Raw genomic sequence first — 18,734 nt, 5'->3', positions numbered from 1 at the left:
AGAATCCCAATTATTTGTCGCAATTCATGACAAAAACTGGAACAAATTTGAATTTCCCGCTGATTTTTGAGCATGAAATTTATTTATTTTTCTAATTTGAAGCGAAATAAAAGCGAACTAACACTCATTAATCGTTATTAACTTGTTTTACTGTTAATACAAAAGAAATATTTTGAAAATAGAATTGAATCGTGCGTAAATTTCACAACTTACATGGATTTTTATATGACCTTTAAAAACCGGGAGGCACTACAGAATTTTTATTTATGGCCCGATTTCAAAAATTAATTAAATTTCATAGTACATTTTGGGCTATATTTATTTAACTTTGTTTTAAATAGGAACTCAGTTTTTTTTTCATAATCTAGAAGATATTATACTATACATATTAAAAACCATTTAAAATATTTTTAAATCGGGCCATAAATAGAAACCAACATTTTTGGAAATTTGGGGTGATAGAAGACCTACGACTTTAAGTTTTAGGTCAAAATCGCAATTATTCGTCGCGATTTGTGAATAAATTTGAATTTCCCGCCGATTTTTTGAGCGGGAAATTTAAATTTTGTTCAACTTTGAAGCGAAATAAAAGCGAAATAACACTCATTAATCGTTTATTAACTTGTTCTACTGTTAATACAATAAAAATATTTTGAAAATGGACTTGAATCGTCCTAAAAAATCACATAGATTTTGATATGTTTCTGACATTGAGACGATATAATTGACAGAAAAAATGTTATTGCAACATTCTTAGACACAACCATCGTAACAAACACAATAGAAGCTAATAAAGCGAGTAGAAAAATAATAGTTACAGTTTCCTGTAATAATACTTTTTATAATACAAATTTTATTTTACAATAAATAGAAACAGTCCTTTAGTACGGCCTCCAGACACTGGCGGGGTCATGTGTCCTTTCCGTATCCTCGAGAGTTTCATGCGATTGTGCCACTTCAGTTGTTACACTCTGTGCTAGTTCTATAGCCCTAGTTGGGGTCAAACTCAAACTTTCGGTGCTTAAGTACTGGTCGATTTTTTCGGTACTACCATGCAAGTGGAAATGTATTTGGTTCTGGGTCGAGTACAAAGGGGGGTAGAGGACCATTGTACTGGGGTACTGCTGGTTGTTGTTGGGCGTGTTGTAATAGTTGTAATTATTGGGGTACGAATTCGGGGTCCAATTATTGGGGTAGTAAGTACTGTTGTCGGGGTACCGCATGGGGTCCAGCTCGGATTTGGCACTGTTGAGCATGGGCGGGGGGGAGGTGAGCGACGTGTTGATGAACTCGTTGTGTCCAGCCTCGGGGAGTACTAAAAAATTGCTTAAATTGGCGGCAAATTCAAATTTTCCAAAAAAGCATATATCAAAAATGGCGCCAAATTCAAATTTTCAAAGATAAAATCATTTAAAAAAAATTGCTGAGGGGTCAGTGAGACTTTTAGTACTAAAAAAATCGATCAAATTGGCGTTAAATTCAAATTTTCGTATGGCGCCAAATTCAAATTTTCAAAGATAAAATCATTTAAAAAAAATTGCTGAGGGGTCAGTGAGACTGTCAGCACTAAAAAAATCGATCAAATTGGCGGTAAATTCAAATTTTCCAAAGAAGCATATATCAAAAATGGCGCCAAATTCAAATTTTCAAAGATAAAATCAATTAAAAAATTTCTGGGGGGGGTCAGTGACACTTTTAGTGTTATGTAAATGTGGTTCTCGATTTGGTGTATGTAAATGGGGGCTAACGCTCTGTCAAAAAAGGCGCATCCGGGGGCACTCACCGGTGGGAAGATGAAGCGACGTGGCAGCCTCCTGGTGGTCGTAGTAGCCTGTTTGGGGGCTGTAGGGGGTGTACGAGTAGTCTGGCCATGTGGCAGGGGGACAGGGGGGCGGATTGGGGTGCAGCGACCCGTCTGTAAAACACGTTTCAAATGACCCGCCAAAAAACAAACAAAAGAACAAAGCGATATTATTATTCTCATTGCGCTCTTGACCATTACGGCTCATTGTATGTTAATTCAATTTTAGAATGTCTTTACTATTGTTTTTATGTAGTTCATAAACTAATAAAAATAAGTCGACGGCCTAAATATGCACGCCACTGGATTTGGGGAAAAAAACGAATTCCGCGAATTCGCTTTTTTATCAGAGGAGAAATCGCAACGCAACGTGGAAGTATTTTTATTATCAAATTGTCGTTTCCGTTATAGTCATTTTGACAGGTCGAACGTGATGGGTTGGGCTTTTTTGCCCTAATATTACAATGTGATTGTTTATGGACTGCAAAGTCCACTTTTCAGTGTCTGGACGACCTTGGACGCATGTTAATTTCGCTTAGAGAAAACGAAATACGGTAATACGTGGAAAAACGAGTGGAATATTGAGATATTAATGAGGGAAATACCGTACACTTACGAAATTGTAATTTTTTTAACGCGTTGGAGGAGAAAAAGTACGTGTTTTATTTTTAGATCCACTCGTGTCATGATTCCGAGAAATTAAAACAAATAATTAACTATCATTGGCTAATTCTTGTAATAACAAAAGAAAGTTAAAACGCCTACTAGATTGAAATTACCAAGAACACAATAGAGTGGCTCTTTTTGGTCAAAATTATCACTTTTGTTGGGCTATTTTCGCACCATGTCATTATACATGGAGATTTTTTTGATTTGTTAAGTTTTCTGTTTGACTAAATTTGATTTTAGCGACAAATTACAAGTTTATCATTGGTTGGGTTTTTGTTTGACATGTTACAAAGGTAATACAAAGCCACGAAACAAAAAACAAACGATAACATTTTTTGTTTGATTCCTTTTAATTTCGTACTAAGTGATCTGCTTACTACTATTATTGTTTTTATTTTTTTATTAAAAAAGGCAAAAAAAAACATTTTTTTAATTGCGACTCTTCTTTTATGCTTAAGTAGATTCGTTTCTGAACTGCCCTTGTATATCGGCTTTATTTGAATTGCACCGCAAATAGGGTAAATCCGGGAGAGATGGACTTTGGGAAATCTTATTTAAACTTGTTTAATGTTTAATATTTATTAATTAATGATTAACAATTAGTAAAATTTGCTTTTTTGCGCAATCGTCAAAACAAAGTTCGATTTTAATGACACAATTTTTTACACGTTTTTTAGCCAAAAACTCAATTATTTCGTCAAATTTTCTCAAATATGAGTCGAAAAATGAATAAATTATTTACGAAATTTCAGTTAGTGGAGTCGATGAGTCTAGGGTCTAAAATTTTAATTTTTTTGCCTTTTTGAGAATTAGAATTTTTTGTAAACAAGTCTAATTTTTGACAATTTTTCGGTCAAAAATTCTTGTTTTGAATTTGATACTTCATTTCACGCACCCAAAAGTCCTTTTTTAGAGAAAAGTTTTCCAATTTTCAAAAAAAAAAAAATTGAAATTGTATATTTTGATTTGACATTGAAAAGATATACAGGATGCGCCAGAACTCGCGCCCTAGTGAAAAATGTAATGTAAGATACCAGGAACATGGAATGAATGTTAAAAAAAATTATCCTAAAAAATTTTAAAGTTATGAGAGTTTAAGTTTAGCATTTTGACTAATTTATTTCTGTTGGAAAAATATTTTTTTAAGGTTTTTTGCTACAAGCTATTAGAAGAGGAAACAAGGAAGCTTTCCTAAATTGTAACTCTGTTTAATGTTATTTGTGGCTTTTGTTGGTAAAATTTTTATAACTTTACTAAATAATTATAAAAAAACATATACAAAATCTTCAGTAACATTAAATAGACATAAAAAATGTCAAATGTCAAAAAATAAATGTCAAATTTTTTTTTTGACAGATGTTCATCTTACTTACCTTATCTTATCTTATCTTACCTGAATTTTTTTCTGGGTCGCGGGTTCTGACACACCCTATCTCTAAATCTCTGTATATGAAAAATTTTTAAATTTCATGATATAAAAAATAATGAATTGTTTAAAATTGTAACAATACAGGGTGATTCTTGAAAGGTCCACATTAGAAATTTTTCAATTTCCAAAATAGCTACAATTTTGAAACTTTATATTCGACCAAAATCGACCATTCTTGATTCAACTAGATTATTTTCAAAATGGTGAAACTTCCGGAACTACGAGACATTGGCGCCAACTTTGAAATTTCAAATGGAAACCACTAATTTTTATCGCACTTTTGATTCCTCTCTCTCAAACTGATAACAGTATACCCAAGTTGTTGGTACTTGTCTGTCATAGTTTTTCACATATGTCAATTTTTATTTTTATGACAAGTGAACATTTTTTTTGTACTTGGTAACTTTAGTAACCTGTCCCTTATTTACCGTTAATGTGGCTTTTGGCAAATGTATTATGTAAAGATTTGAGTAAATACACAAGCAAGACTTGACAGATGAGTCCGTAAAAGTGCTACTTTACGGACGCTGTCAGTTTTTTAGTTTTTGCACAAGAACTAATAATTTTTAAGTTTAAATCCTTGTTTTGCGTTCAAGTCAGTCGATCGCAATATGTATTTGAAAAGTAAAAGGAGCAAAAGCGTCTTAGTAGCGATCTACCGAATAGAAAGCTCATTATTCTAATCCTATTAAAAGTTGTCCAGTCATCTTCTCTCACCGACCACCGTACTTCGTACTCTATTCACGGTTGAGATATGAAATACTGACCTGAACTAAAAATACAGAGTGTTCATGCGTAACGACGTTGTACAAGTTTTTGTATCGTTTTTGTTTTTCGTAATTACGGTTCGGAATCCGATAAAGCATGGGAATTTCTCCAACTTCCATGTTATTTATAATAATAATTCAAGTAGGCCGAGTTTTGCGTAATTACGAACGAATTTGACGAGTCGCTGATGTGTAAAAGACTGCAACCGAAATTCAATCCGTTGTCTTACTATCCGTTACTGTGTAATGTAAGATATATTTGCCGCTTGACTGATTCCCAATCAGTTTACTAGTTCAAACCACAATTTTTATAAACCGAATCGACTACTCACTGATGATATGTCAAGGCTAACGCGATTCTAACAACTTAGGTAAAAATTACAGTGCGAAAAAATTTCTTCCTGTCCCAAACAGATGACTAATTAGTCACTTGTTGCCACACACGCAGAACCAAATTCCCCATTCATGGCTAATAAACCACAAAACTTGCATTGTGAAGAAAGGGCCGCAAATTTTTTTTCAAGGGACGTAATTGACGGTTTCGGAGGGAAAATTAGGGAGGAAAACGGTTCTTTCCGCTTTGATGTGTGCCGAATAGCACGTCATGTGAGTGGATTTTCCCAATGCATGGGTCTTCGCACGTCTTGAGATTTATGATTCATTTCGGATTCGGTGATGCACATAGTATTCTAAACAGGTACAGCACAAACGGGAAGCCCTATTAAAACCTGTTAGTGTTTGGTTACTTTCCTGTCGAGGACAAAACGAATTTTTTTTCTCGTAGTGTTGTAATAATTCAAGACGTGCATTGCGAATGAGGGAAAAACTCAATTGTGCATTTCTATAGTTCTGGAAACGGAGAATTATTGTTCGGAATAATTGTAACGGAACTAAATCGATGAAATTTTCTTCACACCGAAATCTAGAGATTTGAATAAGCGATTGATTGCGAACTCACTGAAATGAAATAGAAAGTTCCCATGAAATTTTAGCAACTTGAAACAAAATTTTTATTTGAATACACATAGGGGAAGTCGGGGAGGGATGGACCACGTTTCGACTATGATCTTAATTTCTATTCAAACCATGAATGTTTTTTTTCAAAAGTAACAAAATATGTGTTAAAGTTCTTGAAGGGTTCGAAGTTCCAAAGTCGATCTCTCCCGGGTTTACCTTACAGAAAAAGGCAAAAATAATTTCGTAATTTTCTTGGCTTATTTTTAACGAAATATTTGAAAAACAAGCTAAAACACAAAAAAATTATAAAATCTGGCACAAAATTGAGATTTTAGTGCTTAAAAAAGTAAAGTGTTTTCGCTGAAAAAACAGCTAAATCGAGTAAAACAAACGAAATAACATCAATTTCGATGTATTTTTGAAATTTTTAGGCATGTTTTGACACGATCTTGCAAAATAAATAAGTTTTTTGTTCAAAAACGAATCTAATTTGCTAATTTTTCAGCCAGTTTTAGCAAAATTTTTATAAAAAGACTTTGTCTCTATTACAAAAACGTGCTGAAACACTCTGAAAATGCAAAACTAACAGCAACTTTGTCTTAACCTGGTAAATTTTCAGTTTGTTTTTAACGAAAATTTTGCGTTTCTTTCTGAAAAACCTACTAAAATGCACCAAAATAACTCCAATTTCGATCAAATTATGTTTTCCCTTGGCTTATTTTTAACGAAATTGTGAGAAATATTTGGAAAACAAGCTAAAACACTCTTGAAAAAATAATGTACAATCTTGCACAAAAAGATTTTCGTTCAAAAACGTGCTTGAAAAAAGTAAAGTAACACCATTTTCGACCAAATTGTGTTTTTTTTATTTATTTTTTGATAAAATTTCACTCAAAAACCAGATAAATCCAGCGAAGCAAAATAACATCAATTTCGAGATATTATTGCAATTTTTAGGCATATTTTGACAAAATCTTCCAAAATAAATGAATCTCTAGTTCAAAAACGAACTAAATCGAACGAAACAAGTTAAAATAATATCAGTTTCAATATAGTTTGCTAATTTTTTAGCCAGTTTTAGCAAAATTTTTCAAAAAAACTTTCGTTTTTATCACAAAAACACCAATTTTGTCCCAGTTTGATAAATGTTTGCTTTGTTTTTAACGAAATTTTGCGAAAGAAGCCGTAGCTATTTTGAAAGTTGAAAATTTCCTAATGTAGACCTTACAAGAATCACCCTGTAGTGTTAAAATTTTAAACGTTTCATTATTTCTCATATCATCAAATTTAAAAATATTTCATACACATTTCAATGTCAAATCAAAATATACAATTTCAGTTAAAATTTTTTTATTGAAAATTCGAAAAACTTAAAAAAAAAGGACTTTTGGGTGCGTGAAATGAAGTATCAAATTCAAAACAAGAATTTTTGTGAGAAAAATTTGTCAAAAAATAGATTTGTTAAAAAAAATAATACTGAAATGTTCACACTCAAATCAAATTGGAAATAATATATATACAGTGTGTCCTCGGATAGGTAAAACGTTTTTTGTAAAAAATAAAAAATCTCGATTTAAATTTTATTTTTTTGGGGTTCGACCTTACTTAGTTAAAGACTAATTTCTAACAAAATTTTGGTTCTAAAAAATCAAGTATCAAGTGCTTTTTTGTGACAAATTCGACAAAAAGTTATTGAGAAAAGTTGTTTAGAATCAACATCTAGGCTTCTACATCAAAATTCAATACGTTAAAAAGTTTTTTGTAATAATAATAATCTAAATATGATTTTTTTTATCTATAATGAAAGAACTTAAAAATAGAAAAAAATGTTTTATGAAATAAACAGAAAAATGAAAAATCATAGTTGGTCGGTGATAATTTGAAATTTGGTATAGAGGCCTAAATATTGATTCTAAACAATTTTTCTTAATAACTCTTTTACTCTACTCTACGGTGAAAACATATTTTTGAAAATTTTCAAGGAATACTTGATTTTTCAAAACTAAATTTCACCTATTCGGAGACACACTGTATACCAGGCAAGTACCAAAATTACCGTTACTTTCATTTTTTTAAACTAATTGATGTTTCTCAAAAAAAAACTTTTAGAATTTATTTACAAAATTTTTGACTTAATTGCCATTTTGAAAGGAAAAAGGCAAAACTTATAGAACAAAACACGATCACATTTTTTATAGTATCTGAAGAAAAATTATTAAAAAAACCGTTTGGTTCCATACTTTTTGTTCGCCCCCTGTATGTTAGACAGTTTTTTTCAAGTAAAAAAAAATCACTCAGAGCCTCCTTTGCCCAGTGTTTCGTAGCAGGTGCCGATGAAGAAATTAATCAAGTGAGTCACGATTCAAATGAGTAATCTTCTCGAAATTCGCCCAATTGTTTTTCAGCAACAATTTTTCATGATTTTTTTTTGAGTCTTGAATTTCATGAGATTTTGTAACTCAATCCATTTCGCCGAAGCCTTAAAGTAAGTGCCCTTACCGGGTGTGTAAAAAGGAAGTTAAAACATACACAGAGTGTGTAATAATAACAATAATATCGACCGCAACATGCACGAACTGGTAGCCTCCTCATCCCCGATTTAAATTCTCGATGTTTGCAATGATTTTGTAATTTGTAATATCCTGGCTTGGCACATTACGCATAATGATAGGTTGGCCGACAGTATATTGTTTTCTGTCGATTTCCCATAATGAGACGTAAATTGAGGCCCCCATCAACCTGTTGAATATTAGATTGGAAATGGTCTTCGGCTGCTTCCCATTCATAAATCTCTACGTGATCGAAATCGCTTTTTTGATAACACAACATGATCTAGCCAGCCGTGACACTATAGCCGACTTGATTACAACATATTCTCGAAATTTTTTTTTTTTTGTTTTGCACGCACTACTTGACCAATCGAGAATTCGTTACGCTTTCGTGCCATAGTACGACTTCCGGTTGTAAGAATCGAGATGGCACATGTCATTAATTTGTTTCATATTTTCGGTGAATCACAGATTAATATTTAAATAGCTTTGACGTCTGCCAAGCACATGGAATGAATCACTCATTGTTTCAGTGATAAATTCGCAACAATTGTAGAGATTATTTACATGTTTGTCGATGGATGAGAGTTGGGCGCCAATTGTTTGTTTTTTTTTTTTTATCGCTGGGTGAAGAATAAGAAAAAGGAAGAGGTTGGTGACGTCAGACGGAAATAAAGACAGATAAAAAGAAAGAAAGCGATTAATGAATTATAACAAGTGTAGGATTTCCAGATTTTGTGTTAGTTTGTCGTGTGGGGAAATGACGCAATTGGAGTTCTTGTAAATACGCCAATCGATAAAAATTCCAAGATGAATAAAAAATTAGGAAAATATACTCAGTTTTAATGGGGAAATAAAGGATTGTCAAGGAGAGAACAAACAATATAAAAACGGTTAACAAGGCCTTGGAATTATGTTTTATTACATTACAATAGCCGAATAAGTGTAAATGACTATTTTAAGACCCATTTATGTATTTCTTTCGGTTTTTTAATAAAGTTTTAGAAATTTTAGCTTGTTTTGATTTTATTAGCAATTTTCTCGAGATCGTATAACACTGATCTTTTTTGTGTATTATAGAAAATTAAATTTTCTTTCCAATGGTACGAAACATTAAAGATTATCATCAATAAGTCCGGAGTTATTGGCAATAGACCGCTCCGGGTGCCAAAAATTGACAAAAATCAAATTTAATTTTAAAATTGATACATATAAAGTTTTTTACATTTCTAGAGGTCTTTAAAACTTAAAAAAGTACATAAAACGTTATTGGGTCAAGTTTAAAAAATTACGAATTTTTTGAGTTTTTGAAGGTAGTGAAATCGTAAAAAAATTGTCAATTTACCTTAAGTCGTAAAAACGCTTGAAATATGGTTTTCTAGACGTCAAATTACGCGCTGAACACGATGCAACAAGTTAAAATACTCTACGATGCATAGTTTTTGAGATATTGAGTAATAAAGTTAAGAATAAGGCTAAAAGTAAAAGCACTATATCCGATTTTGACCAAAAATCAACATTTATTGATTTTTATGAAAAACTGGTACTAAATGTAAAATTAACCGTACAACACACCGTTTTGATCTAGGACTCGTAATTGTTTTGAAGTTATAGTCGAATTTAAATTTTTGAAATTTCTAACTTTATCAGAAATTTTCTCGATTACTATGTATCGTAAAACACTGATCTTTTTTGTATATGATAGAAAATTAAATTTTCTTTCCGATGGTACCAAAAATATGAAGTTAACTTGAGATTTTGTCAAAAATGACATCATTTTTGACCGAATTCTGCAATTTTTCAGCTTGTTTTTTTATAATATTTTGCAAAATAATTGCGTTTTTAGCTGAAAACTTGCTAAACCGGCTGAGAAATGCAATAATAATATGATTTTTGACTAAATGTGTTGATTTTGTGATTTCTTATAGCCTAATTTTTCAAAAAACTTGAAATTTTAGTATAAAAACATGCCTAAAGGCGTTTTCGACTTAATTTTGTTCAAAAAAAAATAACATCCATTTCAATTTATTTTTGTGATTTTTCGGCGTGCTTGGGCAAGATTTTGAAAAATAAATGAGTTTCTGTTTCAAAAAAACAAATTTTTCAAAAATTTATAGTTGATATTTTAAAAACGTGGTTAAACACTCAAAAAATGGCACCATTCTTGGCATATTTTCTTGAATTTGTGGTTTGTTTTTCACAAAATTTTGCGAAATAATTTTGTTTCTAACTGAAAAATGTACTAAAACGGCCGAGAAATAAAAAATTATGTAATATTTGACTTAATTTTTTGATTCTTTAGTTTGTTTTAGCGAAATCTTTCGAAAAACTTGAGATTTTGCCCAAAAATCAGTTAAACCGAAACAAAACAAAAATAACAGCAAGTTCAGTTTATTTTTGTAATTTTTTAGTCAATTTAAAAACAATTTTTCAAATATATTTTGTATTATCGTAAAAATGTGCTTCAACACTCAAAAAAGGTTTATTTTTTGTATTTTTGACTTAATTTTACAAAATAATTGTGCAAAATGTAAAGTATTCGAAAAAGCCGAAAGTAAATTGTCGTTTTCGACCCTATTTTAGTAAAATTTCGCAAAAAATAGAATTATTTTTAACCAAATTGGTGGTTTTCGATTATTTTTTTTAATTTAGCGAAATAATCAAGTTTTTAATTAGAAAACGTAAAAAATTTTCGAAAATAGAAATAAAAAAGTGTCATTTATTTTTGATCTAATGTGTTATATCAATAATTGAAAAAATCGTGTTAATACACTAAAAAAATTAATTTTTTTCATTTTCACTAAATTATCAAACTAGCACGAAAATCACCAAATCTGGTGAATTTTTACCAGATTCCGTAAAATTATGTAAAATCAACCGTACAACACACCGTTTTGATCTAGGACTAGTCGAATTTAAATTTTTGAAATTTCTAACTTTATCAGAAATTTTCTCGCTTATTATTTATGGTAGAACACTGATCTTTTTTGTATATGATGGAAAATTAAATTTTCTTTCCGATGGTACCAAAAATAAGCAGTTATCACCAATAAGTCCGGAGTTATTGTCAATTGTCAAATCTCGACAAAAATCAAAAAAAATGCCAACTCTAAAAATGAACCAAATAACGTTTTTTTACATTTCTAGAGGTCCTCGAGACCTTTTTTTTGTGTAAAAAAGTTGCTTAATTTTTCATCGCTTTCTTATTTTTTCCTAGCTTTTGGTTCGTTTGATTTGAATAAGTTTTTGTGTAATTTTCGCGATCTAAATCCACGCTTAGCTACACTCCATTTGATCGTAAAAAAATCACGTAAAAACCATTCCTCTCTGATTATAAAACTGACACAATTGTGCTAAAAACGAAAAAATCACAAAGTGTAAATATTACAAGCGATTATCAGTCGTCGATTACACAGTTATCCGATTTCTTAAAAAATTACAAAGCATGAAAACGAAAGTTTCGAAATCTTTGAACCATTACACTGATTTTTCTCCCATCATCGCATAGTAATTTTAATTAAGAAACAAAATGACACTTTAATAATCCGGTCGCTGATGTCAATGTCAAAATCCGGGCGGCGACGCCGCCCAATTACGGACGTGTCACTAGCACACCCGGAGTCTGTGGTCACGCCTGCCATATTTCCGGCAACTCCGGAGTCTTACCTTGCGAGTCCTGCTTGTAGGAGCTTTGCGAGCCGTCGCTGCTCTGCGACGAGGGGCCCCCACGTTGCTGTTTTTTGTACGCTTCCAAGTCGCGCAAATGCGTGGAGAAGGAGCCGTCGAGGAAGGGCCGCTGCCCCAGGCCTATGGCCCGGTAGGCCGTGTGTTGGCCGCCTGAAAAAACAAAACACACTCGATGCAGGAAGCCATCAGGGATGCAATGCAATCATTTCCGGCCTATGCCATTTCCGCCACCATTAATACTAAATTATTTGGAGAATTTTGCGACGGTGATGAGCCGACATCTGGTAATGATTCGCCCTAATTAACTCTCACACCATGGGTCGAGGTGGCGGGGACTTGTATGCAGTCAAGGTTGGCGCTGATTCGGGATTTTTGGGCACAAGTGGGAAAAAAATAAGGTGGCTTTGCCCCATTTCATGAAAATCCGGGTCAAAAAAGGGTAAAAACGAGTCCAAAATTCAAAAATCAAACTTGACATTTTCTATAAAACACGTTTTACTCGACACTAAAAATAATATAAACAGAAATTTTGAAAAAAAAAAATCAAACATTAAGACTAAAAAAAATAACTCAAAAAGCTTATTTGCTTCCAGCTATGAAAGTGTCAAAATTTACTTTCTCAAATATCAAAATTTTGCAAAGTATTTAAATTTTACTTCACTTGACACATGAATGATTTTTACATATTTTTTTTGCACCAATTTTTTTTAACATTTTCGACCTGCAGAATTTGCGCCCTAGAGAAAAATCTTGCAAAATAATTGCGTTTATAACTCAAAAACGTTCTGAAACGATGGAGAAATCATTTTTGATTTCATTGAGTTTGTTGAGCAAAAATTTCGATTTAATTTTGTAATTTTTTATTTTAAAAATGTGCTTAAATACTTGAAAAAGGCAAAAATGCCGAATTCCGAGATTTTTCGGCTTGTTTTTATAATATTTTGCAAAAAGCAGCCGAAAAATGCAATAATACTATAACATTTGATTAAATTTGTGGATTTTTTAATTTTTTATAGCGAAAAAGCCTAAAGTTTTAATATAAAAAGTGCCTAAAAATGTTTTTGTTTCTAAATGAAAAATGTACTAAAACGGTCGAGAAATGAAACAATAATCTAATTTTTAGCTTAATTTTTTGATTTTTCAGTTTCTTTTAGCGAAATCTTTCGAAAAACTTGAGAATCTTGCAATTCTTTGGCTTGTTTTTCTTTATAACATTTTGCAAAATAATTGCATTTTTAGCTGAAAAACTTGCTAAACTAAATGTGTTGATTTTTTGATTTCTTATAGCCCAATTTCTCAAAAAACTTAAAATTTTAGTATAAAAACGTGCCTAAAGGCGTTTTCGACCTAATTTTGTGGTTTCTCGAGATACTTTTGTCTTAATTTTGCTCAAATATAACAAAATGGCATCGATTTCAATTTATTTTTGTGATTTTTGGGCGTGTTTGGGCAAGATTTTGAAAAATAAATAAGTTTCTGGTTCAAAAAAACAAATTTAGATTTAATTTTGTATTTTTGCCGCCTGTTTAAACAAAATTTTTCAAAAATTTATAGTTATTATTTTAAAAACGTGGTTAAACACTCGAAAAAGACAAAAATGGCACTATTCCTGGCAGATTGTATTGAATTTTTGGTTTGTTTTTCACAAAACTTTGCGAAATAATTTTGTTTCAAACTGAAAAATAAATGTACTAAAACGGCCGAGAAATAAAAAAATAATATAATTTTTGACTTAATTTTTTGATTTTTCAGTTGGTATTAGCGAAATCTTTCGTAAAATTTGAGATTTTGCCCAAAAATCAGTTAAACCGAGTGAAACAAAATAAATAACATCAATCTCAATTTATTGTGGTAATTTTTCAGTCAGTTTAAATACAATGATCTCAAAAATGTGCTTCAAAACTCAAAAAGGCTTTTTTTGTTAAATTGTTGACTAGTTTTTTACAAAATTTACAAAAAAATTGTGTTTCTGACAGAAAACTGTAAAACATTCGAAAAAGGTAAAAGTAAAATATCACTTTCGTATTTAGTAAAATCTTACAAAAAATAAAAGTATTTTTGACCAAATTGGTAGTATTTCGATTTTTTTTGAAATAAAATGGCGAATAATTAAGTTTCTAATTTGAAAACGTACCTAAATAATTCTCGAAAATAAAAATAAAAAAAGTATCATTCATTTTTGATCTAATGTGTTCTATCAGTAATCGGAAATCGTGTTTCACTAAAATTTTTTTTTTATTTTTTTTCATTTTCACTAAATCATCATAGCACGAAAATCACCAGATCTGGTGAATTTTTACCAACAAATCAATGTCTACACATATAATTTTTTTGTTTCATTTAAGTGAAATTGAAAATTTAAAGGATTCTAAAATTCTGAAAAAATTAAAAGTTCAGATTGTTGTCCTGAAGGAGCTTCAAAAGCTTCAAAAAACGTTTTTCAGTGGAGGCAAAAATGGAAATATTGGGATGTTAGAGTAGTTTACTAAATGAGAATTACAAATTTTCAAATCAAAATACAATTGAGATTTTGTTTGGTTTTGGAGGTTTCCGGCAAAATCCGGAGGTAACTGAAACCATTTCTCCGCAATCCGGGTACCCGAAGCTCTCCGAAATCGATCGTATTTTACGTAAAATAGTTCAACGAACTCAAATATTTTGCTAATTATTACCAACTTGACAAAATTGTTTTCAAATAAGGCAATATTTTAATTGCATTTTTATTGAATCCGGAGTTTTTTTATTCGATTAAAATATTTCATCGGATTCGCGCAGTGTTCTAATTTTTGCACAAAAGTAAAACAAGTTCAAAATCCGATAGTTTTTTGGATTTTTTTTTTAATCTTGGTTTTGAATTTTTTTATAGTTTAGTCCAATATAGAGCACTCTCCGCTAGCAGTTCCCGAAATTTTACACAAATTTAGATTTGTGTTTTTTTTAGTTTTTTTATTACTTTTTCAATCTTATTGTTTCAATATTTAGTTTTCTTGTGACAACTTTTGATTTTATAAAAACAAAAATTCCTCTGTTCACACTTCCAAGTTTTTTAAATTTTTCGTAAAAAATTTAAGTAAAAAAATAGCTTAAAACTCATTTAAATGTCGTATTATGTATGATGAATTTCTCGAAAATAGTAAGTGAAAATAACATAAAATAGTGTGAAAAAAACTAAAAAATAGAACCTAAAATAACTATTTTACGTACAATTTTATTGAGCCGGAAAAAACTCATTTTTAGGATTTAAATAAGTCCGTAAAATATCTACTTTTGGGATCTTATACAAACAAATGTATTTCAATATTTGGCTTCTTCAAATCTTATTATTTGTGACAAATTAAACATGTTTTTAGTTTTATCAAAATTTATTTTTCTACTTTGTTTAAAAAAAGAATAATAATTAATCGATTTGTTTTTGCGTTTTGTTACCATACGGTCCAATATACCCCACCCTCCTCTAACAGAAACCAAAATTTTGATAAGGAAAATTGAAAATTCTATACAATTATTTCCATTTTAAATCTAAACACTTAAAACAGGTTTCAGGAAAAACTTTGTTTAATTTTTGAGAGTGTCTTCTCTTTAAAAATATACTTAAATGTTATTGAAAAAAATTTTTAAATATAATTTCACTAATTCTGATATGTAAGAGTCCATCTTTCTCGCATTCCCCTTACATTTTTGAGAATTTTGATTTTCGAATAAAATAATATCACTTTTTTTTCTTAAATTACATACTAAAGTTTTTTATTTGTATTTTCTTTACCTACTTAAAAACAATTATTAATAAAATTTTCGACTTTTTTGATGTTTTGTGTTTGGGAAAATTTTTCAATTTAATTCATTCTCAACGGTCCTAACAGATATATTTATTTGCACAAAAAACGTATTATAGGGTAAGTCCGGGAGAGATGGGCTACATTTAGAAAAAAATAAACAAAATTGAAATTTCCCAAGTACCTACTGCATCATTTTTGACCGAATTCTGCGGTTTTTTGGTTTGTTTTTATAATATTTTGCAGAAAGCGGTCGAAAAATGCAATAATACTATAATTTTTATTAAATTTGTGGATTTTTTGATTTTTTATAGCGAAAAAGCCTAAAATTTTATTATAAAAAGTGCCTAAAAATAATTTTGTTTCTAACCGAAAAATATACTAAAACGGTCGAGAAATGAAACAATAATGTAGTTTTTGGCTTAATTTTTTGATTTTTCTTTTAGCTAAATCTTTCAAAAAACTTGAGATTTTGTCAAAAATGACATCATTTTTACCGAATTCTACAATTTTTCGGCCTGTTTTTTTTATAATATTTTGCAAAATAATGGCGTTTTTAGCTTAAAACTTGCTAAACCGGCTGATATGATTTTTGACTAAATGTGTTGATTTGTTGATTTCGTATAGCCTAATTTCTCAAAAAACTTAAAATTGTAGTATAAAAACGTCCCTAAAGGCGTTTTCGATCTAATTTTGTGGTTTCTCGAGATATTTTTGTCTTAATTTTGCTCAAAAATAACAAAACAGCATCAAGTTCCATTTATTTTTGTGATTTTTGGGCATGTTTGGGCAAAATTTTGAAATCAATGAGTTGATGGTTCAAAAACAGATTAGGATTTAACTTTGTATTTTTTTAGCCTGTTTAAATCTGTTGATTTTTTGATTTCTTGAGAATTTTATTTTTTGAATAAAATAATATCACTCTTTTTTCTTAAATTACATACTAAAGTTTTTTATTTATAGTTTCTTTACTTAAAAACAATTATTGATAAAATTTTCGACTTTTTTGATGTTTTGTGTTTGTGATTTTTTTAAATTTAATTCATTCTCAACGGTCCTATTCTCTTCTAACGGAAATATTTATTTGCGCAAAAAACGTATTATAGGGTAAGTCCGGGAGAGATGGACTACATTTAGAAAAAAAATAAAATAAACAGAATAGCGAAAAAGCCGAAAACTTTATTATAAAAAGTTCCTAAAAATAATTTTGTTTCTAACTGAAAAATGTACTAAGACGGTTGAGAATTAAAAAAATAATATAATTTTTGGCTTAATTTTTTGATTTTTCAGTTTCTCTTAGCTAAATCTTGCAAAAAACTTGAGATTTTGTCAATTTTTGACCGAATTCTGCAATTTTTTGGCTTGTTTTTTTTATAATATAAATAATTGCGTTTTTAGCTGAAAACTTGCTAAACCGGCTGAGAAATGCAATAATAATATGATTTTTGACGAAATGTGTTGATTTTTTGATTTCTTGAGAATTATGATCTTCGAATAACTCTTTTTTCTTAAATTACATACTAAAGTTTTTCATTTGTATTTTCTTTACTTAAAAACAATTATTGATAAAGTTTTCGACTTTTTTGATGTTTTGTGTTTGTGATTTTTTTAAATTTAATTCATTCTCAACGGTCCTATTCTGTTCTAACGGAAATATTTATTTGCGCAAAAAACGTATTATAGGGTAAGTCCGGGAGAGATGGCTACACTTGAAAAAAAACAGAATTGAAATTTCCCAAGTACCTACTACGATTTTTCACTTTTATTTGTATCATCGCCCCCTTGATGACGAAACGGGTGGCTTTTGTCATCCTTTGGTGAATGTGTGTCGCAGTCGCCGGCAAATGGGGTAATTACTTACAAAATAATGAGCTAGTAATTGCAGCAATAGCAGATTTGTAAATTGCTAATCTGACGCATTTGTCAGTGGATTGGTTCTGTATGCGTTATACATGTAAAACACATGTACATATGTGTGTGTGTGTCCATCAGTGCACCACCGGATAATGAAATTTCACCCCTGCGATATTTTTAATTCAACAGTCGTAATAACACGCCAATAAAAACCCCCAAACAGCGAAAATCCGCTCTTTATGATAATTCCTCCAAATCGCATCACGTAATTATAATAAATGGCCGCATAATTAAAAATTGCATTGAAATTTATTGCACTATTAGCGACAACGCCAACTATTATTTATTGGTAATAAGTCACACTTTTACGGTTTTCTAATTATTATTATTATGGAAAAGTTCACTTTGTGAACTTGTGGTATTGATACAAAGACATTCCGGGATTAGGTTGTGGATTTTCCCCCTAATTAAATTTAATTGTAATCAATAGAAAGGCTCCGAAAAGTAAGATGCTGTGAGAACTTTGCTGTTTTTGCTGATAACGCTTGATTTCCGGTTGAAAGCTGATAACCGAGCAACGTGAACCGAGTAAATGCGTGAGAGAGGACTATTTTAGTGTTGGACGCAAATCGGGTGGGAATTGTGGCGTGGGGCTTGACCGATTTTTGCGATAACAAAGGGAAAAGTCGCAATGATAACAACAGTAATAAACGAAAACTGAAAAATTATTAACAGAAAGACAAAACAAAAAAAATAGATTTAGATACTGATAAAAATGGCGTTTTTGTTGAGTCAAAATGAAAAAAATCAATATTACAGGTACTACATAATTGAAAAAAATTGTTTCGAAAGTTTGGAGTTCGACTCCTGATTTCGTAATATTTTTTTTCTTTATAATTTGTTACACAGTACACACAAATGTTAAATTAATAACAATATGTAATCAAGTGTAATTTTTTGTTATTTAAAAAATAACCGATTTTTGAACATAAAAATTTTTGATTAATTGTTCAGGTTTTTACGATTTTCCTAAGGAAAAAGTATAATTATGGAAAGTTTTCTTTAAAATGGGTTCTTTAAATGATTAAATTGTAGAAGTATCAAATTTGTACTCCAAAACTGGATGTTCAATCCCTGATGCCGGCACTATTTTTTTTTCTATTTCTCAATAAAAGTAAATAAACGATAATAGACAAAAAAAATAGAGCGATTTTAAATAACTATAGACTAAAACGACAGTGTTATAAA

The 18,734-nt window shown here is 30.4% G+C and overlaps 1 protein-coding gene across 5 annotated transcripts in view; it reads right to left on the bottom strand.

The window, feature by feature from the left end:
• Positions 1–597: 597 nt before the first annotated feature.
• The window catches only part of LOC123003681 (protein lozenge-like), a 38,914-nt gene continuing 20,777 nt past the window's right edge, over positions 598–18,734 (bottom strand). For 3 of the 5 annotated variants that reach the window (XM_044396609.1, XM_044396608.1, XM_044396610.1), the window contains 3 exons: positions 11,839–12,009; positions 1,784–1,915; positions 598–1,315 (listed from right to left, as the gene is read on the bottom strand). In XM_044396609.1, the coding sequence (XP_044252544.1) occupies positions 882–1,315; positions 1,784–1,915; positions 11,839–12,009 (737 nt within the window). In that variant the 3' untranslated portion in view covers positions 598–881. The remainder of the gene's footprint in view (positions 1,316–1,783; positions 1,916–11,838; positions 12,010–18,734) is intronic. The other 2 variants (XM_044396612.1, XM_044396613.1) reach the window with 2 other exon arrangements.

Source organism: Tribolium madens, unplaced genomic scaffold (assembly GCF_015345945.1).
Source record: "Tribolium madens isolate multiple individuals breed KSU strain unplaced genomic scaffold, Tmad_KSU_1.1 Scaffold_1;HRSCAF=32;Tcas5.2_LG8, whole genome shotgun sequence".
NCBI classification, from domain to species: domain Eukaryota; kingdom Metazoa; phylum Arthropoda; class Insecta; order Coleoptera; family Tenebrionidae; genus Tribolium; species Tribolium madens.
The sequence above is the reverse complement of the archived record's forward strand: the minus strand, read 5'-3'. Positions and strand labels throughout refer to the sequence as shown.